This window comes from Zosterops lateralis, assembly GCF_965231275.1.
Source record: "Zosterops lateralis genome assembly, chromosome: 4".
Taxonomy (NCBI): domain Eukaryota; kingdom Metazoa; phylum Chordata; class Aves; order Passeriformes; family Zosteropidae; genus Zosterops; species Zosterops lateralis.
In genome coordinates, this window is record NC_139765.1 from 31658405 (window position 1) to 31685264 (window position 26860).

General features: G+C 37.0%; 1 protein-coding gene across 2 annotated transcripts in view; it reads left to right on the forward strand.

Moving 5' to 3' along the window:
• The window catches only part of KITLG (KIT ligand), a 53371-nt gene extending 39052 nt beyond the window's left edge, over positions 1–14319 (forward strand). Inside the window, exons 4-10 of one of the 2 annotated variants that reach the window (XM_083859745.1) lie at positions 124–303; positions 2166–2328; positions 3111–3206; positions 9785–9894; positions 10410–10486; positions 11906–11989; positions 13155–14319. In XM_083859745.1, the coding sequence (XP_083715871.1) occupies positions 124–303; positions 2166–2328; positions 3111–3206; positions 9785–9894; positions 10410–10486; positions 11906–11945 (666 nt within the window). In that variant the 3' untranslated portion in view covers positions 11946–11989; positions 13155–14319. The remainder of the gene's footprint in view (positions 1–123; positions 304–2165; positions 2329–3110; positions 3207–9784; positions 9895–10409; positions 10487–11905; positions 11990–13154) is intronic. The other variant, XM_083859746.1, reaches the window with a different exon arrangement.
• Positions 14320–26860: the final 12541 nt, after the last annotated feature.

A 26860-nucleotide genomic window follows, 5' to 3' on the forward strand; every position in this document is an offset into this window, starting at 1 on the left:
TTCTGAGATAGTTTAAATTGGAAAGAACAGTCTAATTTACTTTTGCACATTGCGATGTTTAACCAGTTTCTACAAATGTCTGATATTTAATTTATGTTTGTTTCTCTTTTTATCCTCTGACAGCCTAATCACTGTTGGTTGCATTTGATGGTGCCTGAATTTTCAAGGAGTCTACATAATCTTCTCCAGAAATTTTCTGACATTCCAGATATGTCGGATGTTTTGAGCAACTATTTAATCATCAATAATCTCACAAGGATAATTAATGATCTTATGGAATGCCTTGCTTTTGATAAAAATAAGGTAATCTTATACAGAGTTTCAGCTTTTGTACTGGATATTCCTTTGTTACTTTCTCTTGCACAATATGCAGTAATAGTTTAGAAATATCCAAGGCTTTATTAGATTTGTTTTCATTTCTATTCCTGTGCATCTGAATTCCTACTTTGTTTAGAAATGCACTGAGTACACTGTGCTAACATTGGCTAATTGTTATCTCCTGTTTCAAAGAAAAATGCCTTACAAAGACTTACAGTATATACAATGACCTGTATGCAGTTATTTAAAGTCAGAAATGCAGCAATCTTCTTTAAGATAATTAATTCATTCTGGTCTTCTTAAAACTAGCAGAAATCTTCCTTCTGTGTCCAGCTTAAATTATATCTTTTGCTAGTGATCTGAATGTAAATTTAAAGATGATGTGGTTAAAGTTATTAATATACTCTTAGTATGTATAACTGTGTGTGAAGCTCTGAAAGCTTCTCCATGATTTAATTTGCTTTTTTTGAAAAAGGCACAGCAAAGACCAGGGGATATTGATCCATTTTTTCGTGTGTTTCTGGATTCTAACAGCAGTTGGAAGGATTCTCACTTAAGAGATGTCTGATTCTCTGTGCAGGCAGGGAAGGGGGAAAGAAATTATTTTTCTAGTCAGTTGTCCAAATCTGACCAGACTATCAGTAATTGAAGATAAGTTCTGTGATTGAAGGTTTTGTCCCACTGAATAAAACAAGTAAAATCCACCATGTTCTTTAGAGCAAGTATTTTATCTTCTGTATGCAGTTATTTTTATCAGCTAAGTCCTTAGTTGTTGTAGTTGCACCTTTTCAACACCCAGAAGGAATCAAATGAACTAAAACATTCAGGTGCTCTTAGAATGGAGTAACCTTGTAAGCTTGCCATGTATTTGCATTGCATTGCTGTGAGTATTTAGATATTCCCTTCTTTTCCATTTCAAACTGAATTATTTCCAATCTTCAGTGTATATATATTTTTTTCTTTTCTATTTTCGTCCTGATGATTCAAAGCACCCAGCTGGGATGTGGCTGGGGAAGAGGAATTTTATTTCGTGGAATGGAAAAGTAAATATCCTGTAATTCAGCAAAACAACTAGCTATTGATTTCTGTAGAGAATAATGATCTTAAGTCTAGTACTTTCAGCATCAAACATAAAATAACTTTGGAGCCAAAACCAGGAGGTTTTCTGTAGGACATACTTAGACCATATTCTTACCACTGTCCTTCTTGGGAGTACAGAGTAATCCCAGGCCAAATTTGTCTTGCTGACATAAAAAAAAGAAAGAAAACAGTCAATCATCAACATGGATCTCAATCATATTGTTTAGTCTGGCATAACAAACTTGTCTGTTAGACCTCAGAGTGACTGGGCTTCCTTGTTTATAGTTGCTTGTATTTTTAGGTACATTATCAGGGATCTCAGCCTGTTTCTGAGCAGTGGTGTATCCCAGCTATTGTATTCTGTTCCCCGTTCTCTTAATGACAATACCAGTGATTGTCATGTTCATGTGTTCAGATTAAAAGACTCATGTGAAACTTTGCAAAGTTATGTGAAATCAAGGAGGGTTTTTTTTAATGAGGGGAATTTTAAAAAGTCTCTTGGTTTTCAGTATAGGATGGGAGACTATCTTTCATTCCTTAGCAATTTTGCAACACTGTATTAATAATTCATTCCAGAGCTAATTTGAAATCCTCAGATCAGAAGGCTTGTATGTTTTATGAAGATTGTATACAGCTAATCTGATTGTCTGCAGGTTAAAAATTTAAACAATTTTGTATAATCTTTGGGTATTTTTATAAATTGTTGAGGTGTTGAAATGAGCATTTCCCTTGACTTTCTTTCAAGCTGAATCTATATTTTACTCTAGGATTTTGTAAAAGAAAATGGTCACCTTTATGAAGAAGGTCACTTCATTCCTGAGGATTTTTTTAGGCACTTTAATAGTACCATTGAGGTCTACAAAGAGTCTGCAGACAGATGGGATAGGAATGACTGCATTCTGCCTTCAACAGTAGGAACACCAGAGAATGGTAAGAGGGGTCTCCTTTTGGGAAGCAGAATCTAGGCAGATAAAAATGTGTGATTTTCCTTGGATTTCAGAGATGCCAAGGGTATGGTACCACGCCTCCATGTCACCTTTTTACTACAAATTAACTACTGACACTGAAGGTTGTGTTTCTGTCCTAAGTCAAGTTCTAGAGCCATCATTCCTAGATACATCATTTCTCAGTATAATCAAAATAACCTTGCATTATGCTGCTCTGTTTCTATTCATCCAAAATAAATCCTGAATTGTCTTTTTTACATTGTTCTTCTTATCTTCTCTTTATGCTCTGTTTAGTTTTATGAGATGGTAAAAGAGCCTAAGATTGCACAACTGAAAGGAGAGGAAGTTAAGACAAACTGTAAATCACAGCAGCCTCAAATCACCTTCAATTTCATCTCACTTTTCCTGAACAGGGGCAATGTTTACTTCATTTAAAATTTTTAACAAGCTCAGGTCAAGCTCCTGCAGCTCTTTCTTACCCTTCCAGTAAATGGAGGGTTTGTGTTGCCTTTTCTTTTACTCTCTCTAGTGACAGATGACAACTGCTTTTCCAGATTAGCCATTCAGCAGCAACTCAGCATGTAGACACTTCTACCTCTTAATAAAACTGCCTTTTTTTGGCTTAATTCACTTTATGAACAGTCCTATAGCCAGCTTTTAAAACAGCCCTGTAGCCACATCAGAGTACTCCTGTAGCCCATCATCTTATATAGAGGGAACTGTATTGTAAGTTTTGTAATTCTGACACATTCATTTTCTATTTAGATTCCAGAGTCGCTGTCACAAAAACATTTTTGTTTCCTCCTGTTGCTGCCAGCTCTCTTAGGAATGACAGCATTGGCAGTAGCACTAGCAGTAACAGTAAGTACAAGTGATTGAATATATGTCTCCATTTTGTTCTGGTAGCTGGTTGTGAGAGCTCAGAGGAAAAGAATGTAATTAATTGTGCAAATTAATGGGAAGTTACATGTTCCTGATGGTGTACCATGTGTTTCTCAGCTGTCATACCGAAATGCAATGAACTTATCTCATAAAAATGTAGAGATGCTATCAAGTTACAATTATGTGACAGCTCTCTACAACTTGGAGAGGGCAAACCTCTTAGTTTTGGCTGTCATGAGGTCTCACTAGTCATATGGCCTCAGCAAATTTGGCCAGACACCTCATTTTAACTCTCAGAAAAGAAAGTCTCTCCAAATGAACAGAATAGCTATGCAAAGAGCTTATATATATATATATATATATATATATATATATATGTTCATATATAGATATATAGATATATAGATATATATGTTCAGCTCTAGTGTGAACAAAGAGGATACCTGTGCATTGCATTTTGAAAGTACTGTCAATCCCAAGCTTTACAGCAGCCCTTAAGACAGTCCCCATGTTTGTTTGCTGTAGTTGCAGTAGGGCCATCTCCACAGTCAGCCAGCTTTCACTTGGGGTCAGCGACAGGCAGGATGTAATCTCTCTGGCATACTCATGTCCATCATTCTTATCTGTCTTAGTCACTGTGTTACATGGCAGCTCCCTGATAAGTGCCCAGATTGGTTCCTGTAAGAGCCTCAATATTACCTATCACGAGGTCAGAAAGGGTGGAGGGAAACAGTGAAGTTTCAGGGACTTTTAGTGATGTCATGTACAACAAGGTGAACACTATCTGGAGCTTCCCATGTGAACAAGAGGGGATTTTCCTTAGAGGTTCCTGAAATGGTGATCAAAGTTTAATCTTCTTATTTCCTTGTTCCTGTTTCCCAGACATGTCAAGATGACAATGTGTATCTAGCTCTCTTTACAATTTCCCCTTTTCACTTCACGAACATCTATGTTATCTGAATGTGTGATGATGAGGTCTGTGACTGGTACTCCCCATGCTTAAGGAAACACGTGCCGAGGGGCAGCCTGATGTGGTCTAATGGGCACAGTGGTAGCTCCTGATGGTGGCACAGTTGCTATTAGGCCTGAGTTTTTTCTCATGCTTCTTCTCTTTGGAATGTGTAATCTAGTTACCCTCTGGGCTTTTAGCACTATGCATCCTACCTTTTAGTTGGCTCACAGCTGCTATCAGATTTTAAGCCCTTCTTGATTGCTTTCTAATTAAGAGTAGGCCTTAAGTCATCATAGCCCAGAACCCCTCAGAGTAGAAGGAATTACAAAAACCCCTCCACTCCTGGCTGCCAGCCTCAGTCTTTGGAAAAGAGAAGACTCACTGCTGTAGATTCCTTGCCACGAGGTCACAGAGATGTCTGCAAATAACCTGATGAGCCCCAGACCAACTCTGAGGCACTAGGAAGGGGTTAAAGAATGCATACCTGTTTCTCAGGTCTGAGCATGTGAGAATATTTGCTGTCATTTCTAGAGGAAAAATATTCAGCCACAGCCTGAAGCAATGGGAATGAATCAAGAAGCCAAAAGACAGACAGATTACAGGAGCAGTTCAGATGAAAGGAGTTTGACCCAGTACAGGAACAGGAGGGTGCTGGGCAGTGCAGTGCAGTGTGGCACCTGTGTCTGTACTGTGGAGGAGAGTGCAGAAGCAGGATTATTAATCTTGTTTTATAATTGGAACTGATAATCAACTAGGAAAAAAGCCTAATTAAAATAATGCAGTAAATTGATTGCCTACCATATGCTGTACAGGTGTGTTTTAACTGATTATCATTCTCTTAAGCAATTTATTGGAAAATTGGATATCAGTTAACAGCCTTATGTAGAAATGACATGAGGACTGCATGTCTGGCTGAGTCTGGGGACAGTTTGAACTCATAATCAGATTAAATTATATTAATTTGGATGCTGACTGGTTCCATTGTAGTTACTCAATTGGTGTTTTTTTGCAGGTAGGGAGCTGTTGAATCTTTATTGACATTACTGTTTTCTTCTCTGAAATGGCCTTTAGTGCCAATCTTAGTTTTGTCTTGACTTTATTGCTGAGGAAATTTTGATTTTAGTTAATCCTTACCTTCTTGGAAGGAACAACAATGAATAAACCTTAGTACTTCACCTGTGAAGACTCCCCAGCGTAGCATTCCCCTCGCTTCATTACTGTTTTCAAAAAAGCACCATTAGATTCAAATTTCAAAAAGGAAAACATTGAGAAGAGAGGAAGCCTGAAAAAAAATCTTCAGACACAAACTACAGTATTTTTTTAATTAACCCTTTAATTTTAAACAGTTTTAAATTGAGTTATTTTTCCTTTTAATAGTTTCTAGAGCATTTAGAAGCATTCAGTGTTTCCAAAAGAAACCCTCCACATTAATATCTTTTGAATCTATTAATAAAGTCTGTGTCGTCAGATGACTTGAACTGCCCCAATTCTAAATTCAACTTAGACAAACCTGAAGTGCATCATCTAATAAAATAATTTGTGAAATACTCATCATAGAAATTGCATATAAATTAGCTAAGTTATGGATTTTTATTTTTCCTACTTTTGTTGTCATATTTCATTACTCCATTGTTCTTACGCAACAATAAAATTAAACTACAATAATAGAGTAGAATCTCAACTAAATATACACAAAAAGTCTTAGCCCAGCTAAATGAAAAATAGAACAATTATGCTATTCTAATTGTTTTTTGAATGGTAATACTGTTTTTTTCATTCTTGTAGTGTTGAATGTAGACTTGTAACATGTTCCCACTTCATCTTTTCCCCCATAACATTCTCAAAAGGCTACTGCCACCATCCCAAATTTATTTAGGCTGGTTTGTTTCTTCCTCTTTGTGTTATCTGACTGTAGTCCTCTGAAGTTCCAATTAGCTATTAAAGTTCCAGTCTTGCTCATATTTCTTTGGATGATTATACCACACTTGGTCTAGAGAGTGTAGATGAGATGGTTCCCATGTAAAGAAGAAGTGTCAGGGTAAGAAGTCTTGAGTCCTAATCTCTTCCTTCAGTGGTTGAGCCCATCAGATGAATTTCCTGTTGTTCTGATCAAAGCTTGAACTTACTAGCTGTGACTAAAACATCTCCTTCAGATGAATGCCATAACATTCTTTATAATTTCACGGAGAGTTCAGTATTGCCTCCTTCCATTTTTGTCTGTAATTTCCTCACAATAATTTAGCCCTATTATTTAGTACTGAGTAGCTCAAAGAACATGTAAACACAGAGATCTCTGTAACTGTTTTTAGGAAGAAGGTCTCCTTTTTTAATTAAGAAAAAAAAATACCATGATTTAATTCAGTAATTGCACAACAATTTGAAAATGTTCACCTATGGCTTAATGCAATTGATGGTGCCTTCTGTGCCTTTGTTCCAACATAATAGTTAATGGAAAACCCTAATGAACAAGTGAGAGCTGCTCTGCATTTTTACAGATAAGATCTTGTGGTAATTATGTTGGAACTGAGCAGAGGTAAACTGAAAATTCCTTTGAGACATATACGGAAAAAAAAAAAATTAAGACAGTGCTTTCAATCATAATCATACATGGCTCAAGGTAGGAAGCAGCTCAATAACTTCATTGTGTAGCTGAATGGCTTTTAAAGTAAATATATTTTGTTTACAGCTTAACATCCCAATGTCTGGGAAGACTATATGTAAATCAGCATCAAATGACCTCACTTCCTTAGGGAATCTTCCACAAGATGCAGAGTGAGAGCTCTGAGAGATGCTGGCCTGCATCCACTCCCCTTTTTCACTCTGCTGGATAGAGTCAGCAGTTCCTCTGGCATTGCCCAAGGAGGTCATAAAGTTATTGATGCACCTGGTTCATGCTATTCCTTCTCCTGCTCTGCCTTTACAACTGATGGGAGTCAGAATCTTTCTGTGTAGAGCTCCAAAGTTTCTAACAGAGGAAAAGGTCCCTGTGGTAGCCAATTTTCTTTACTTCTCTCCTTTTTTCTTCATTAAGACACAAGTTCCTGGGAGGTTCTCCAGACTGAAAATTCTTCAGCCTGTTCCATTTTAAATTTTAATATAAATAAAAGGCACATGAAGAAACCTGCCATGACTCATTTCATTCTCCCCAGATCTTTCAAGAGAATTTTTTCTGGACTTGAAAGTGAAATTAAATATTCTGTTGTTGCTTGCTTTTTAAGGTAGTTATGGGTTACTTAACTTTCAAATTAATTCATGTCAGGTTTTGGGGAAAAAAAAAAATAAAAGCTGTTGTCATTTTTAAGAAGTAGGCTAAGGTGAGAGTCACAATGGGACTGCATTTAGGCTGGATCCCTGGATTGCATGTCCCCACATAGAAACCTAATTATAAATTCCTTCCAGTTTTCCAAAGATGATGAAGAAATCATCTCCATTGGAGATAACTTTTCAGAAATCCGATTTTCCAGTTCTAGATATCTCATTGTAAAAGGGTCTCTTGTGTTGTCTTAAATTGCATTAAGTTTGTGAAAAATACTGTTAAAAACAAAGGTACAAAAATATCACTGATTACCCTGCATACAGAACATTTCTCTAGCAGTTCATGTAAAAAAGAGCATGCTTGCCATGACATGCTGCCCAGCACTGCAGATAGGCAAGGAGTTTTTGAGGTTATACAGTCTACCATAGCATGTTATCAAATACATTATGCTTTACATGACCTGAAGAGTTTTTCCTTTGATTTTTATTTCACTTTTTAATTTTTTTCTGAAGTTTGCGGGGTGGAATCCAGAAAACATGGCCATCCTCCTATGCTTTACATAATTTAGTTGTAAAACTCAGCAGTCTCTCACTGAGAAGAATGACATTAGGCAAATGAGGATTGCTTTTTACTTGCCTAGAGCACAAGAGAAATATCGGTATTTTCTTCTGAGAATACAATTCAGATAAACAACAACAGAAGAGTATTTTTAGAGTTGTTCAGGCTGGCTCCAGTCACCTGAGTTTGCCCAGTTTTCTTGAAGATCAGTTCTGCAAGCAAGCATCCTCTATGCCTAATCTGGGACAAAAAGTTGGAAAGGTTATGTCTCCCCAGTTAATGTCTGCTCTTGGCTTTAATGTCTGCGCAGACAGAAGCAGACTAGTGAATAGCCTCTCTTTTTCAGCTGATGTTCACTTCTGTAGAACTTTGTCTGCTATCTTTCCTTTCTGTAGACAGATTTCTTTCACAGTAAGCTACCATTGGTTCTGCTTGACTGATGTTTCCTTTTAGTGTGCCGAATCTACTGGATATGAGTGAAACTCAAGCCCCTACAGTCAGAACTTAGACTTTGTAAACAGTGTTTGAGACACAGAGATATATGTAGTATATGAATAGATAAGATACAGACTTTATGTTCTCTTTTTATTTCTCTCTACATTGAGCCTAGAAGACACAGCAGAAATAAAAAGAATATTTGTCTAAAAATTGAAAAATGCCAACAAGAAAATCTGAGAGTTGAAAATGAATTGCTAGTTAATTATAAGAACACTCCTTTCTAAACTAAAGTATTTTCTTGGCGGCTGTTTAATAATGTACTAAACACATGTTGTTTGACCCAGTATATCATACTGTATGTGCTTAGACATTTGCTGTTTGCATGAGTCACACATTTTGAGTGCTGTCAGTTCATTTTCATTTCTATGTATCCAATCACCTACACTTTTCCAGTGCTTATAGTTTGGTTCTTTTTTTCTGTAATCTGTCAATATACCCACCTTTTGAGCTGCAGACACCTAATTTGCAATCAACCAAACCTGGGTGGACAATGTCTAAAAGACCTGTCTCCTGAGGTTCACTTTGCATTTCAAGAGGGTCCCCAGGTGACTCTGTAGGACTTTCCACGTCCTGCTCTTGATGAAATAACTGAAGGGCCAAATTTTAGTCTCAGCATGCATGCAGCTCCCAGTGAGGGGAATGGAATTGTTTGTGTACATGAAAGAATAGGATGGGTGCTCTTCTGAACAAAACGTTAAAAGCTATCAAGAAATGGTTATAACCAAATAACACACAGTTAAACCTCAAGGTTACAAGGGTTTGATCTTGCTGAAGTCAACAGTACCTTTCCAGGCAGCTTTAGAAGTGATCAGGCTTATTCTGTTAAATTAACCTCCCTTGAGAGTCCTCATGTTGGTCATCGATTAGTGGCAAGGCAGAGTGCCTCCAATCAGTGGGAGTTGTCTGATGGAACTAATGTAAATGCACAAATTGACATATTCTTTTCCAAATAATTGCTTTGTGTTTCAAAGTAAGACCTTCAAAAATTAAGAAATCCAAAACTTTGAAGTGTGGGAAAGAGATAATTCTCTACAAATGGCAAAAAGAGAATTGGTGTTGGTACTTTTCAACAGTTGTTTCAAAAGTGGGTGGAGCATCCTTGTGGTCAAAAATTTCCTGTAGGATTTTGTATGAAGTGCATCTCATGTACATTGCACTTTGAAGTATCTGTTCTGCTATTCAAGATACTGTTATGTAGGTGGTGCATGAAAGTGCTCTTGATAATAGTGTTGCCCTGAAGACAGTTTTCTGCTATAAATCTGTCTTCACTAATGAGAGTATCTTTAATTACAGAAGAAGCACTTGGCTTCATTAGTAGCTCCAGCCTGCAAGGGATCAGCATAGCACTGACATCATTGCTGTCTCTCCTTATTGGCTTTATTTTGGGAGCCATATACTGGAAGGTAAGAGATAGATACTACATATAATTGTTTACATAGTGATACTACATTTCTTAGCTGTGGGGAGGTAGGAATAAGAGAACCATTCTGTATTTGAAAGCAAGAGATATCTCTTTTGATCTTCACTTAACTGTGACTTGAAGATGTAAATTTATGTGTCAAATTCTTGAATTCCACCATCAAAGTGTTAATCCTGTCTTATCAGCATGATCACTCTCTAATTGGAAACAAAAATTGTGTGATTCATCCAATTTTCTGTTTCTCTATTGTATATTGAGAAAGGAATTTTTTTTGCTTTTGGCTCCTATGCCCCTGCCTACAATACAAAAACTTCAATAGTAATATTTATGTCGGTAGTAGATGTGTGTTAGAGGACAAGATCTGGCTTACATTTTGCAAGATGACTTTGATATTGAACATGTGAAGCAAATTGAAACATACAATTGTTTAGTTACTAAAGAAAGCTTTAGAATATTTACAGCTTTATAATATTTATATTTAATGCATTTTCTTCCTAGAAAATACATCCCAAATCCAGACCAGAAAGTGTTGAAACTACACAGTGTCGTGACTATCAAGAAGAAAATGAGATAAGGTATATTGTTTCACTTAAAATTTGTATTTACAGATGTAAATTTATCTCTGAGAACTGCTTCCTGTTTAGCTTTGTGAAAAACCCAAAAAACCCCCAAACACAGGGTCTTGCTGCAGAGGTAAAATACATTCTTAGAGTGTGTCCTTTAAAGGACTTTCTGGTTTAGGCATAGAAATTGATATGGAGGATAGTTCTGCATACAGCATTTTATTATGGGTACATTATTGTCTCTGTCTTTATTCCCAGTGTGAGAAAGGATTGCTGAGACCTATAGGGAAAACAACAAAATAAAGTAAATGTTGCTATTTGCTCTGGGATGTAAAGTAATTTTGAAGTAAATTTGCTGTGTAGGTTGAAGTTATGGAAATAAATAGAAAGCAATGACTTTCTGGTTTTTTTGGTGGAATTTTTTTTTTTTTTTTTTTTTTTTTTTTTTTTAATTGTGGAAAGTTAATGAGAACTTGTTCAAATGCTAACTTCCTAAGGTCATCCTGAAGTGATTTATGGCTCTCTTCCTACTTATACAGTACTTTATCTGATTTTTAAAGAGAAGAAGTTTTCAGCCAATCAAATATACCTTTGAAATTACGGTTCAAGGCTTTGAAGTTCCTTGGACATGACTTGGGCAAGGAATTCTGTGAAATCCAGGAAAAGACTTAGGGACATTTTAAGTAAGAATAGCCTATGCTAAAGCATTTTGAAAATATTGTTTAACTTCATATTTCATGATGTTTGATTAGATTTTAACTATGAATGATATAGGGAAAGATCTGATGTGGGTGGCAGAAGAATTTGTCCTGTACTGTTCTCACACTGGTTGAAATGCCTGGTGCTGTCCACTGGCAAAGGGACAAATAGGCAAGGTTCTGATCTAGCAGTTTGTTTACAGAAGCTGAAAATTTCAGTGTTTCAGCTTGCTAAAGTAATAAATTCTTAAAGCAAATTTTCTTCAAGTACAGTATATAGAATAGAAGACCGTATATTCATTTCACCAAGTATATTAGTTGCTACAAATGGCTCATTCTGCATGTCATTCTCATAGGTGTTAAAACTTGTGAAATAGAGCATACATCTTCCTTTTAACTTCACAGAAAATACAAAACATTTTTTATATGAAGAAAAGATGAAACAGTTAAATGCAGGGGAGGGCCATTGCAGGAACTTGAAACAGATTGCATTCTCTATCAAATGTCTTCTTAATTATATGGCATGTGTTTTGACATATATGGCGTAGATGACTATTAAAAATTTCTTCTCCCTGAGAAAGTAGGAATATTCATCTATAAGTAGGAAGAACTAATATCAAACATAAATTCTAATTCTTTGGGTTCCCTTTTTATTTTAGCTAACTTATAAACCATCTATTCTATTTCCTTGAAAGACTGTTACTGTAGTAATAAGGGACCTTTTCTTTTCCAGTATGTTGCAGCAAAAAGAAAAGGAACATCTACAAGTGTAGCTGTTGCTTTTTCTCCCTCAACACTGTTACTGTTTCATGTACTGGTAAGTTGGCTATGGTAACAGTTTTACCATAGACTTAGCTACTTTGCTGCAATAAAAAGTGATTCAGAGTCCATTTTTAGGAAAAAAAGAAATCTTGCTATCAGTAGGTTTCATTTGTGCATAAGATCTTTAGCAGCTAATTTAGACAGCTAATTTAGTATCATTAATTTAGACCTTTGATTTTTAACTTGAGTGCTTCAGAATAAAATTTACAAGAATTCCAGAATAAAGGACATCTACTGCTTCTCCTTTTTGGTGTTAGAGCTGAGACAGCGAAGCTTTCAGCTGTTACACTACAGCTGTTTTAAAGCGATGTGAACTGAAAAACACAATCTGGTAAAATTAGCGAGTGTAAGAGAACAGGCCAAGTAGACCTGGGCTTTTATTAATTGTAGCTTAGTCAGCACATTTCTGTAGTCTCTGTAGCCTTATCAGATACAATAGTCTTGCTTTAGTATGTAAGAGTGAACAGCAAAGGTGAGTGAGGTTTCTCAGTCCCAGCTGTGCTCTGCAGAACAGCACTTCTCTGGCAAGAGGCTTCTTACCACAGAAACAGTACTGTATTCAATCCATTACATCTGTGTAAGAGTCTCTTCATTCTTTATCATGAGTGGAAAGAGCAGCATAAGAATGTAACAGACAATCTCAGTTTTGCAGTTCATCCTGTAACAGTTACTCTCAGGTATTCAATATGATTGAGTTAGCTACAGCTTGGGAGGTTTTTCAGTCTCCCTGTCTGCTTTGGTTCTACCATATGCTCGTTTAGAAGGAAAGTTGTCACTGCATTGGATAAGTTGTTCCATTTTTCCAAACATGTAAATTCAGTTTGGTTTGTCCAGATGACTTCAAAGGGAAATTTGCTGCCAGAGATTGCCAGTACCAAAATGCTTAAATGTAACACTTAAGTAAAACCATGAGAGCTGTTCCATTGCCTTAGATGACATGAATGAGCTTTTGCAGGCAAGTGTGTTCATGGACCAGGAAAGTACATCTTATAACATTTTTCTTTCTGAGTAAAGAAATCTCTATATAAGTGTCATTAAATTTATTTACAAAATTATAAGAAAATAATGTCTATGTTGTATGTCTGTGAAAAGCTCTACTGTTTAGTAATACAGAAAGGAAAACTAATATGCAAAATCAGAATTTCTGTTTTTCTCTTCAGGCAGGTAACAGTTCCATGTTCGCTTCATAAATGAAGCAGCTTTAAGCACATTCGTATTCCTTCTGGAGTGACAGACTGAGTCTGCATCTGTTGTTGCTGCCCATGACTCCATAGACATGATACAGAAATGAGGACAATTTGTGTTTGTTACTGTGAAACCAACACTGAATTGAACAATGACAAGAAGAGTGTACACTTAGCAGGACTGTATCTTATGTGAATATCTACCTTGTGTGACACTCGGGTTTTTTTAATTGCATTAATACTTTCAGCTGACTCTGGCAAGCAAAGTATGTCCCGAACAAAAAAGCATCTTTCAAATGCCTCCAACTGTGTGTAATCATTAAGTCCTAAATACCTTTTCATCCTTAATTTAAATTCTGTGTCCTCTACCTTAAATCAATGTCTTTAGATGAAGGTCTCTGAACTGACAGAAAATGCAGAAATGGATACAGATAACATACTCTTCAACATTGTATATAAAACTTGAAAGCAAAGTCATGCCATGAGCTCATGTTCTAGACTTAGGCTTATAAGGAGCTGTGTTTATTCCTGTCAAAGACTGTGTGTACAGCAGCACGTGGTCTCTATCGGGTGCCAGGTGGCTGGTTGCCCACCCCAGAAAGCCTCAAGAATTCATCAGCGTTGGTGGTCTCTGTTCAGGAGAAGCAAATGCTGGATGAAGACAAAATAAACAGGAGGTGCATGTACCTCATGGAACTTCGAAGAATTAAGAAGCTGGATATGTGAACACTGGGGAAATTTCCAGTCGTGCTAAGGCAAAGTAGAGTCTGAATTGCGTTCAATCATCACAATAAAGACAAACCCGTGAAATGCATTTTAAATTCTGAAGATGCATGCCATTGATACCTTGTCTTTAAATGTATAGTGCAGAAAATCTGAAAGATCCTGAGAGTGTATTTAGCTTTTACTTACATCAGCTGTAATTAATGCTTGCATTGTGTTTTAAGTGATTAGTAAGCTTTAATATCCTGGCATTCTCCACTTTTGAAAGTTAATTCTTTTGAAAGAAAAGAGAAAGGCTTTGTTTCCCACCTGTCTTCTGCATCTATTACTGTTACAGTATCCATGGAATATGAACAGGACTGATGTACAGATGTGCATTTTCAAGTAAATCCTAAAAATACCATGGTAAAAGTTTCAAGTGTAGTTGTGCATCTTTTCATCTTGTCTTTTCCCAGATAATGAGTATGAATTGTTTACCTGTATTAGGGATTGTACTTTGGAAGAGTAAAAGGTTAAGGCTCACATGAGGTGACAAACTGTCATCTGTCATGATATTGACCAGGTCAGCAAGAGTTTTAGTTTGAGTAACTTAAATTATTAAAAAAAAAAAAAAAAAAAAAAAAGAAAAAAAGAAAAAAGAAAAAAGAAAAAAAAAAAAAAAAAAAAAAAAACCAAAACAAAACAAACAAAAAAAACACCTTTTACAGTTTTGCATAAAGTTGGGGTTCTTCTTAAAATGTACAGTTACTAAATTTTTTAAGAGTTCATGTGGAAGTTTTAATCTTCTGCTCAATTTGCTGAGAACCATACATTGAAAGTATATGGCATATAATATATATGCGTGTATGTCTGTGTGTTGTGTGTTTGTGTGTGTTTGTTTGTGTATGTGTGTATTATTGGTAAAACTGTCTTTCCTAATTAGAAAAAAATCTCAGAACCTTACCATACTTGATGATGTGGCATGTAGCCACTCTGCGTGGAACTGTGACCCTACTGCAATCAATGTTGAAATTTCTCATGAATTCACTGATGGAAGGATTTGATCATGTGGTATTTTTATTTATATTCAGGCCCTTTTTGCACTTTCAGTTTGTCAGAAAAGGGTCCTCTAGTCCTGTTCAGCTGGTATAAATTAGCATAGTTCTATTAAGGATAACGGAACTTTGGGGTTTGCATCACCTGAGGAACTTCACTTAGACTAAATCAGAAGAAACTTAGTATCAGAAGTAGGCCTTCCTGTTTATTCTGAAGATGCTGGAACACTCACCAATTAATAACCAGGGTTGCTCATCCTTTCAAAACAGCAAGTGCATTCCTCAAACAATGGAATTCCCCATCTGAAGTTGAGTCTTCTTTGACTGTGTGTAGTTCTTTACTTCCAAGGCCCTCAGACTTAGAGTTTCAAACTTATTTAAGAGTTACCATAAAGGAAATGTCAGCATTACTTAATTGATGGGAATTTGCACCTTATTGGTAATGCAGAGAATAATTGTCTATTGTTTATGACTGAATCAAAAAGTATCCACAGTAAATGGAAGCAATTATCCTTACAAATAATACAAAAACCTTAAATACTTCATACAAAGTGCTCTTGAGGCTAGTTTATGCATTTGAGGGTTTGGGGTTTTTTCTTAGATTCAATAAAACAAAATTCTTGTATTTATTATTGCTCTTTGTTGATAAAAAATGTTCATTTTTCTAAATGCATTCTTTCCAGAAAATCAGATACTCAATAAGACATAATCTGGGTTACATTGGTGTGCCCCAAATTATACTTTGATATTCAAAAGCATGATATTTTAGGCTTCTTAATCTTCATTGCTATAGAAAATATCAATTATGAAGTGAAACATTCAATAAACAAAAACTAACTATGACAAAATGTTCACTTTCCAGAAGCAACATCTTAAAGTTAAGTCAAATGATGTCAAACACTTTAATCTCTTCTGTGGAGCAAGGTAAATTTTAAGTTATATGAGAACTCAAAGAAAACTCATATATAAACTTTTGACCTTCATATCAGAAATGTTGTTCTTTGAATGTGCACAGAAGTCGTATGACACCTGGAGTAGCAGAACTGGTATTAGGCAACATTGTTTTCCCAGTCTTTGCCCTCATTTTGAGAAATCTGAACACAAGAGAGATCTGATTGGGTGTTCTCAATCCTTTTGCAAAGCAGAAGGAGACTTCTGGACATTCGTGGGTACACTAGATGGCATGGCACTTTCAAGTGGGACTGTGAACTTACTGGAAACTTTCCCACTGAGGAAATCTATACTTTGGACATAATGAGATTCTGAAAGACTACTGACTTGTGAGATATCTTTGAAATCAATGGAAATAGAAAAAGGTACTCTTCAGTTGGAGATGGGGTGTCAGAAATAGACCTTTAATTGCTTCTTAGTTTCTAAAGAAGTTTAACTTCTAAACAGTGATCAGTTTTTTAGTCTTCCTTTTGGGTAGACAGCCCATGCATTAACACAGTTGGAAAATCAACACCCTCCCTCTTAAAATAAAATTGGGGAAAAAAGCAGTGTTTTATATTTTCTATGTAAAAGTCAACCAAATTTGGCTTTTGGATATCTGTGGTTTGGTGAGAAATGTAACATTTTAGTTTTTCTTTGAAATAGTTGAACTTTGCATGCAATTACTAGTGGCCTTGTGAGAATAAAAAAGCAGATAGTCTTATACTGAGTAACTGTTCTACTTTAGATTTGTGTTTACTTGAATGAATTAATGGTACTTATTTCATCAAAAGGTCATTTTATAAGCAAGCTTATAAAATGTATTTTACTGTGGAGTCTGTGTACAACCTGCACATTTTTAAGATTCTCATCTGCAGCAGCTCTGTTTTCTCTGTTGCTCAACATAATATGCTGAAACTGTTCAGTACACAAAATAGAATAAATCCAACTGTACACATAAAATACTGATATTTTAAGGTAGATTTACAAGTTAAGGTAGATTTAAGAATTATCTAACATTTTTCAATTCAGGAACAGGATTCAACTGTCTTAAATCCAGATTTACAGTAATGGTGGCATGTTGCTATTTTGTTTTCAAATTAATGGAACGCGGAAACTTCAGACTCTTTAGTGATAGAGACACAGACATTTGCTGGTTGCATTATGGGCAAATTCATTTATTTCAATGTAAATGTCAGCACAGTTTTGCATAGTTACATTCTGACAGAAGATAATCAACGAAGTTTATAAATTGTGATGTGTATGTACATATGTGTCCTCCTAAAGATAGGTGTTTTCCCAGATCCCTTTTTATACAGTTCAGATTTGGAATTTACATTATATACATATGCTTTATTGTTCTAAATAAAGATATTATGCACTGTCAAATAATTAATATATTGCATTGTGTCAGTCCCAATTAAGACATTTTTAAGTCCTGTCATCATCTGAAAGAATTATCTGTCAGAACATATGCTGCTTGATGCAGACTCCTTCACTTGATGCAGACATTTCATGTTGATGCACTTCTTTTGCAGTGAGTGGCATTTACCAGGATCTTTCATCAGAGACTAGAGCTTATCCTCTAAGGATGGCATCCTTCCTTTAAGTTTTCAGCAGTTTATTGTGGGTTTTATGCAAGAAGTCTGGGATGGGATGAGTTCGGGAGGAAAAAAACTGAGCTGCTCAGGGATCTTTGGCACAAGAGGGCTCAGGTGGGTCAGCAGTAGGATGGCATTCAATTCAGCTACATGAGCACCATGTGGCTGTGGAGCTGGAAACAAGCATACTTCATGGAGAAGCTTCATTAATGCAACAAAACTTCCAATTTGACCTGGAATTTCAGGAGGGCAGAAGGAACAGTAAGGTAGCTAGAAATGAGATGCGAGCACTCTTAGCTAACTAAACAACTCTTGCTGAAGTCAGGAGCTGATAACTGATAATCTGGTTCAATGTCCAGATGGAGATTGGGGATGAGGGATGTCCTTCAAATATCTGTATTGGGAAGGATGTTTTAATATCTTCATCACTGTCACAGACAGTGGGATCAAGTGCTCCCTCACCATGTTTACAGACAACACCAAGCGGAGTGGTCCCAAGTATCTTGAGCTGCATAAACAGGCAGCAGCAGCCAGCAGGTTGAGGATGGTGATTCTGGCCCTCTGCTCTGCTCCACTCTGGTGAGACTCCATCTGAAGTATTGCATCCAGCTCTGGGGCCCCAGCAGAGAAGAGGCATGGACCTGTTGGAGAAGGTCCAGAAGAGGGAGATTCAAAAATGGTTAGGGGGATGAAATATGTTCCTGTAAAGAAAGGGTGAGTGTTGGGGCTATTTAGCTTGGAGAAGAGAAGGCTCTGGGGAGATCTTATGGCAGCCTTCTAGTACTTAGAGGGGGCTTACAAGAAAGATGGTGACTTTTTAGTAGGAACTGTTGCAATGGGACAAAGGGCAATGGTTTTAAACCAAAAGAGGACAGATTCGGACCAGATATAAAGAAGGAATTTTCTATAGTGAGAAAGGTGAGACAGGTTGTCTGGAGAGCTTCCCTGGAAATACTGAAGGCCAGGTTGAATAGAGCTCAGACAACCTGATCTAGTTGAAGATGTCCCTGCTCATTTCAGGAAGGCTGTTCTAGATTGTCTTTAAAGGACTTCTCCAACCCAAACTAATGTATGATTATATGAATTGTAACATATGCAGATGGAGTAAAGGGCAAGTCTGGGAAAATGTGCAGCTCTTCAGCCAAAGTGACATCACCATAATATTTTTGGTAGTCTGTTTTACAATGTTTGGTGCCTTACATAATGCTGACTAACTGCACACCACCGTCACTGCTTAATCTGAACCCTGCAGACTGAAATGTGCTAAAGGATTGAGAGAAATATTTACCTTCTGTTTTCCAATTTTACTTTCTCCAAAACAATGAATATAAATATCTTGTTCAGTAGATGAAAACAAAGGCTATCTTTGTCTAAATCATGGACAATGTTAATAATGTAATTTTCCTACTTCTGTCATGCAGAAAAACAATGCTTGTTATAATAAACAACTGTTTCTTGATAACAATACATTTTAACAGCTTAACACTTCCATGAAATGACTGTATTTTAGATGATCTAGATATATGCCCACTCCACATACACTTCATGTTACACTCCAGTGTCATTTTATTCCATGTTAACAAATGTGTGTTACTAAATATATTTTTGCCCAAAGCTTCTGAATGATAACAAATAATATGTTTTCGTCTTAAGAAGAAGGGTTGTTTCAGGATTTTACACTACATTAACAGCTTATAGAACCACTTCCTTACTACTCTTCATGTAGCTGTTGATGATAAATTTTCTCCCAAAGTTCAAACATTTTTAAAATGGATTAAGTTTCCCAATAGCTACAAAGAAGTGTGTGCTAACACAATCAAGTTTTGTGTAATTACATACTTAAGGGGAATTATTATGTGCTGATGCATAGTAGAAAATATGGCTAAATTAAAGCAGACTGCCAAAATTGCAAAAAGTGCAGAAGGGAAGTTTAGCCCTCTTTTTCCCACGCCATATCCCAAGGTAAGTTATTTCACGTAACAGGAAAAATCCCAAATGCGATTTTAGTTCCTCTGACTTGTGGCCTCTTCTGCAAAATCCCACCATAAGCAAGTAGGAACTAAAAATACAGATGAGACTTATTCCAGACAGACATGAGGCTTAGGCTTCTGGCCAGTCACAAAATGCGGGGACAATTTTCATTCTCTTTTGGCAAGATATTTTCTTGAGCTCATGGAAGAATATTCAGCTGAGATCACAAAAGCCTCTTTGTTTGTCACCAGTTCTGCTCTGCAGGATAATAGCATGATAGCAAAATTGGCCCAATTAGAGTAAAGAAGCTGCAGAGCAGAATGTATAGCTTTTGTCATTTTAAGTGACTACCACAAGTGACAAAATGTCATCTTAGAAATTTCCCCTTGTCATCTCCTACATTGTGAATGATGATTATTAGGACCCCTCAGGTTATTTAATCTGTCATGTTCTTAAAGTCAAATATTTTAGACCTTCCTTTTTCTCAGTAGTGCTGTCATCATTAACAAAACACAGAACAGCCTTCACCTTTAGAAATGACAAAATGGGGATGTGTCTCAAAACCAATTAATAGCATCAGTGAAGGCAGAGGCATAGCATCTAAATCTTTTAAATATCATCCCTGAGAATAAAGTAATGAGTTCTTAGAGGCAATTACTTCTTTGCCAGAAGTTGAGAAAGAAGTATCTCATTGACATGGTAGTACCACTTGGCAGTTTGTTGTTAAGTCTTGTTTCATATTTTTCCAAAGGAATCCAATTGTCTCAATCAGTAAGCACTGTGTTTTCTTGATGATATTTTAAATGCTCTAACCTTTGGATCAAACAAAGAGTTGTGGGAGTGAAGAATGCTATTAGGTGCTATTATTGGGTATTCACTGCATTTCAAATAGAATTTGTGCTACAATTAAGTGGGCATCCTAATGTACCTGTAGTGTAGTGTGCACATGTGTAGGATGAGGTTACTCCTGGGGACGGAGGAGGAGGCAGTGCTTGAATTTAGCAAATTTTTTTGGCAAATCTGCCATGAACTTCAATCATATACCCTGGAGGAATGGCTGCATGTCACTGAATCTCTTCACAAATCCAACCTTGGCGAGAGTGAGCCTCGGGATTGCCAAGTTCCATGCACTGATCAAAAGGTTCACTGGGCATCCCACGCTGTGCTGTGCTCTCTAGCCATTGGCAGCTCAGCACCATCGCCCTTCCTGCTCCATGGCTGCCTGTGCCAGAACCACACACACCTACCATGTTCCCTGGGGGTTCAGGGAATGAATCCATCTATATTTCCATGTAGGCCACCAACGTTATTTCGTTGAGAGCCAAAAATCTGGCTCTGGGTTGCATAACTGGTCTTCTGTATTTCAACCTGGACTATAACTGGAAACTCTGCAAAGCTCCAGGTTTTCTCTCTTGCAAATGCACACCTTTGTGTTGTGTCATTATCCAGTCCCTCCTTCAGCCCCCACCCAGACTCCCAGTACTCTTCTGTTGAGCCATACTCTGCAATTAAAGCATCATATATACTGGTTGCAGCTAGCAGCCCTACCATTCATTAGCAGTAAACAATTGAGTTAGTATTTAGGAAGAAAACACTTCAAAATGTTTAGCAAAAGATTAGACTTTTGGGGTCAGCTACAACTGGGGTACTGCTAGTCTGACTGCAAACTGCATTGCACAGCAGTATGCGTGCCAGCTGCAAGCACGAAAATTCCCACAATTTTCCTCAGAGGAACAAACAGTTTATGCTGAATAAATATGTTTACCCAGTTTTTGTCTAAAAATATTTGCCCATCAGATTTAAGATAGCAAGAGCTAGTCAATTTAATCAGATGCTTCTTCATGCAGTCCTCTCTCTTTGGGTTCCTGCTGATAAAACTTCCTGAACAGAGTGACTGAAGTCTAACCTTTCCTTCTGGTGACCCTCTTGTTGATCTTACTCAGAATGACTATAGCCAGTGGCCATTTTGTCAGGTTTCATCTTCCTGCTTCCCCACCACCTCTTGTGGCCCTTGCCTATCCAACTATGGGTCAGCTCAAGCTCTATGCTCTTCCCACCCAATACTCCATGTCTATTACTAAACCTTGCTGTGTCGTCCAAGGCTGAGGAGCAGCACGTGTTTTCAGACCAAAGATATGCAATGCACCCATTCCAGCACCTTCTGCACCTTCTTATGGCCATCCAGGCCAGGCTTGCATGTTCTGACCAGTCAGACACAAAGGCATATGTCCTTGGAGGCAAACACTGCCCACAGGGCTGCTCAGCAGGCTGTAGGAAGACATGCAGTGCCAGGTTTTGGCTTCCATCTGCCCTGGTCTCAGGAGTACTGCACTATATTTTGCACAGAAACCCAGATTCAAAGGAAGAGAGAAGCATGGCCATGTACCCAGCTTGGTGAGCAGGGGATTAAGAAGCCCTTTATTTCATTTTCCCTCCTTCACAAACAAATGCTCTAGGGATTTAGCTATTGAGTAATAGGAGGAATATATTGTCCTTGTGTGCAGTGACGGGGCTAGAGTGGAGTGGGAAGCAGGTTCCTCATGCCCAATATTAAAAATGAAAGCAGCAAAATAAAAGCACCATTTCTAAAGAAAATGTAAAGATAAGCAACAATACAGGAAGTTAGTATGACTGAATGCAGTACAAGATTGTCAAATTCCCTGATAGTTTTGTAAATATCATATCTAAATATCATAACAGTGGCTTAAAGATGAACTGGAAACTTTGACTTTTCTACATTTTTAAGATTGGGAAAATGTAATAGTTCTGAGAAACTGTACATCAGCAAAAAATTTAAGTAGCCTTTACAAAAATAGTAATGTTTTAAATTCCACTAGGTCTGTCTAGCACTGTAAATAGTGACAGAAAGCAACCCAAAAACTTAAAAAACAAGTCATATTCAGCAGCCATGCACTCAAGGGATCAGGTTTCAGAGATGTGAATGTTATTTATTTTTTTTAGACAAAATTGCTCCCAGGTTCTGGAATTCTGGGACTTATTTGGAGGGCGGAATAAGCATAAAAGATGAGGAGATCATAGAAAATTATTAATTTATATTTACCACTTAGTTATATGAAACTCTTGCATATAAACTGTGGAATTTCACACAGGGATTCCTGAATTCTATCTGCCAATTTACAATGGACATTTTACATTGCAAATAACCATTTAATGAAAATTATAAGAAAGCAATTTTACTAGGCGGAAAAGTATTAACTGTCATTATGTAAAAATATATATATAATTTCCACTTCAAACTTTTCTCTGTGGTTCTATGCAGTGATAACAGTGCTCTACTAAGGGCAAAGTTCAACTGCAGGACACAGAGGCAAGCATCATTTGATTTTGGCAATTAAATAAAGCATTTGAAATATCAAAACTTGCCATCTACTTGATAAGATGTTATTTTCCGTGGAAATGTAAAAATCTGTTTGAGGAGGAAGCAGCAAAAGAACACAAGTGGTTTTTTCTTTGAAGACTGCAAGATATCTTTCCTGTTGACAACCATTTTTATGACCTTAAATACTTCTCTGCTCTATCAGTAAGGTCAGCAACTTGCCTCCACAGCCACCAAACATATTTCTGAACTGAATTCCACTGCAACCATTTCGTTATGATTTTTTTCCAGTCTCATTACAAGATTGTTTCTGTTTCAACATGTTTTGGATCTTAGCACTTTGGAAATCAACCAAAGCAATGGTTCTAGTGAAAACTCATCTGCAGAGAAGTGTCTAGTGGTTGTATGTGTTACAGTTTCCCACCATTTATCACAGCCCCTCTGCCTGAGGTTACTGCTTTCAGAGCAAAGCTGGCAGAACAGCTCAGGTAAGCCTTTCTCACTGTTTCAATACCAAATCAACCAGGAAAACTTGAAACACTTTAAAAACTGCTGCTATTTAATGAAGGAAGCAGAGATAGGCGATAGAGCACCACAAGGGTTGAGGACCTCTCTCATCACACATTCTGCCAGTTCTGGAGGGAGAGGCAACATCCAGCAAAGGACTGATGATGGACACCTGAAAATGTGAAGAAATCACACCGCAGCCAACAGCAATTGTCTGTCTGCAGTCTGCTACTAAAAATAAACACACAAACATGCTGACAGAGTGGGCTGGCAAATCAGGCACCCTGAGACCAAACAGAGTGTAACCACAAAAAAGCTGATACTTGGTCATACTACCAGATCTTCAGAACCATCAAAGGGCGAGCTCCAGTTCTGAAGTAATTCCCTAGAAACTAGATTTACAGTTATCAAGAAGATTAAACCCTCCCTTCTTGCTTAATTTCCCATTATTTGAGGCACACTTTGCTCATTCCAGTTTCTCAAAGACAGCCAGGACTCTGAGGCACTAGTGGGGCAAAAGTAACCAAACCTACTGGCTCTCACAGCTGGAAAGAGATATGGAATGGAAATCAATTTTTTAGTGCTTTTTCTAATACATTGCATCTCTAGGTTCAAGAAAAGCTTTTGAGTCACTTGAGTTGTTTGCTGCAAGCACTGATGTGCAGATTTTGCTTTCTGCAGTAGCCTTGAGGACATAGACTCAGTTTTTGCCCTAGAAAATAACATCAGTTACATTTTATCCATCTACTGGGAATATTTACTTTACCATATCCAAAATTGATTGCTGTCCACAAAAATGCTACATTTAGAATTCAGCCAAGCATAGTATCTGCATTGTTTATTCCAAGGACTAGTGTACTTTTCTTTTTTCCTTTTTTTTTTCCTTCTTTACAATAGTTTGAAACCTTTTTCTCTTAAATTTAACCCACTTTTGATTGCGTGTGTCTTCAAATGTTGTTTGACCTTCTTTAGGAATGAAAAACTAGAACATTTCATCAAATAAAAGTGTTAAAAACTATAAAGTATTTTCAGTTTAAAAAAAATCAACCAATTTTTTGGAAGGCATATTTAATATTATGTGGCTCTAACTCAGGTTTGGCATGATAAGGTGGGTCTAGATAAACCTCATTATATTAAGTAGGTAGCATATCAAAGATACAAATATTAATAAGCCTTCAAAGTAATAAAAGACAGATATTTCAGGTTTTGACATACCATATTCTTTTCTCCCCCCTGCTTATAACTATCTCTAAGTTCTCCTCTCCCACATGTCTAGAAATATAAAATGAAATGTTCTATCAAAAGTTCCTACTATGTTGTATAGCTTTTAAATTGCTCCATTTCTTACTTTAGTATATTAGGATAACCCTTCTTCTATCCAGTACAGAGTCGGTGTTATCTACATCAGGTCTTAAATAAGTAATTTTTACTTGCCAGTGCTACAGAGCTCATTATCTGTCTGGGTCTACTCAAATAACAGTAGTCTTTATTCTTAAAATAATGTCTTTTAGTGTCTCACTTATTGCGGCCTTGCTGCATTGTGTTACTTGCTTTCCTAAAGCATGGAGAATGGACTATAACTTTTCTCTCTTCAGAAGCCTTCTATACATTTAAATTCTATTAAATTGGGTAAATAAGTTTGGAGAGGGGTTTTTGCTTTAATTTAAACTGTGCTATGATAAGAATTAATTTTGGAGCTAAGTCACCATTGCAACCACATTTCTGGTGCACCAAAAATGCCAAAAAATCAAAATTCCTTAGATCAATGGGTTAGACAAAGCTAGAAAACACACATTAGTCTGGGAACTAATTATTCACCCAAGATATTAATATATTTGATTATTGCAGGAATTTTTCAAAATGTTGATTTATTGTATTTCACTCTCTTCAGTAAGTGCACATTATATAAGTTTATATAGTAATTATGTCTCCAAATCCTTGTTAAATTAAGTCAAAATGCTCTGAACTTTTGAGCTCCAATCTTTACAGCCATCCTAAGTCATCAGCTTTTCTATTCTTGGGCAGATTAATGAAAACAATGAAGAGCTCTCCCACTGAATGAGATCAGCTGGCTCTGACGTTTCAGCAGCAAATTGCAGTAAAACCTATGTTTTTGGACGCGGGCTTTACACTCAGTTTTTCTCTTGTTTAGATGAAGAGTCACTCACCGTTAAGTTGAGCATCAATAGAGCACCCTTTGGAGTTCTAACTTATTCAAAGTATATTAGAATTGTATGTAACTGACTTGTATTATCAATGGATACACATATGATATGGTATGCTTTTCAGATAAAATCTGAATCTGTAGCCAATTCATGTGTCATGAGCCAAAAACACAAAAGAAGCTCCTTTTGAGCAGAATTTAAATCACACCAAGGTGTATTTGTATGAATTCTTATGAATGTATTTGAATGGTCTCCTTTTCTCTGGGAAGAAACTTAAGTTCAGGGAAGGGATTTAATGTTTCAGACTGATTTGTATTTGCTTATCCACCATCAGGAACCTGAAGCTGATTCAAAACGTGTGAGAACTTGACAGACAGCCTGGTGACCTCTCTAGCTGTATGAAGGGCTTCACTGCTGGTCATGGGGGTTAGACATCATGCTTGTCCACCAGAGACTATGGAAAAGTGCTACCTGTCACAGTCACTGAGCAGGTCTGCAATTTCTTCTTTCCTATGACTTCTCCTCAGGAATCTTGATATTCTCCCTTTTTTTCTTTTTTGTCCCTGTAGATTCACCTGTATTTTTCCAGGAAAGGTTGAGAAACAAGTAAACACATCAAGGAAAGCACAGACTACCTTTGCCCATCCCCTTCACCTATTGGTGAGGTCCCTTGTAAGGGCATTCACAGTGGTGATGTATTTGACCTTGTGAATGGTGGGGACATTATGGGAGGAATATTTCATCCTTCCTAGCACCACATTAAACCCAGCTTTCTCTGAATTCATTTGCAACTTGGTCTATCTGTTGCTTTTTCATCTCACCTAGCAAGGAGCAGCTATCTAGCTGCTAGCAGTGACATGAGAACAATACTTTATGTAAATAACTAGCAAGTGGAAGTAGTCATTAATGCAGACAGTTCTGAAAGCAAGTGAAACAGTGTTTGGCAGAAAGCACCATTAGTGAGACTGTTGCTTAGTATTGTAGTCTGATTCAGATCATGCCTTTCTGACTTCCCTATTTTTCACTGTATTTCCAGGAATACAGCTCCCCTCAAATGCTCTGCTGTTGCAGAACAGATTATTTAGGAAGCTGCTCATCTCCTCCTGACTGAGCAGGACAGATACACAAGCACAGCAGAACACACTGGAGCATACATATTTCATCTGAACACACAAAGCCCCATGAAACATTCTTGTGCACATGCCAGCTTCCAATGGCTGGACACAGCAGACTGGTCTCAACTGAAGGCAAGCAAAGGCAGGGCTAACTGTCTCATGTAAAGGGTTTTAGGGGAGAACTTGAATGGACAAGTTCTCCATTGTTAGCAGAAATACTGAGAGCACTTGGGGATGTGAATTGTTTTGCTCTCGAGTTTTCTTCCTATAGTACATTAAGAAAGCTCAAAGATTAGCAG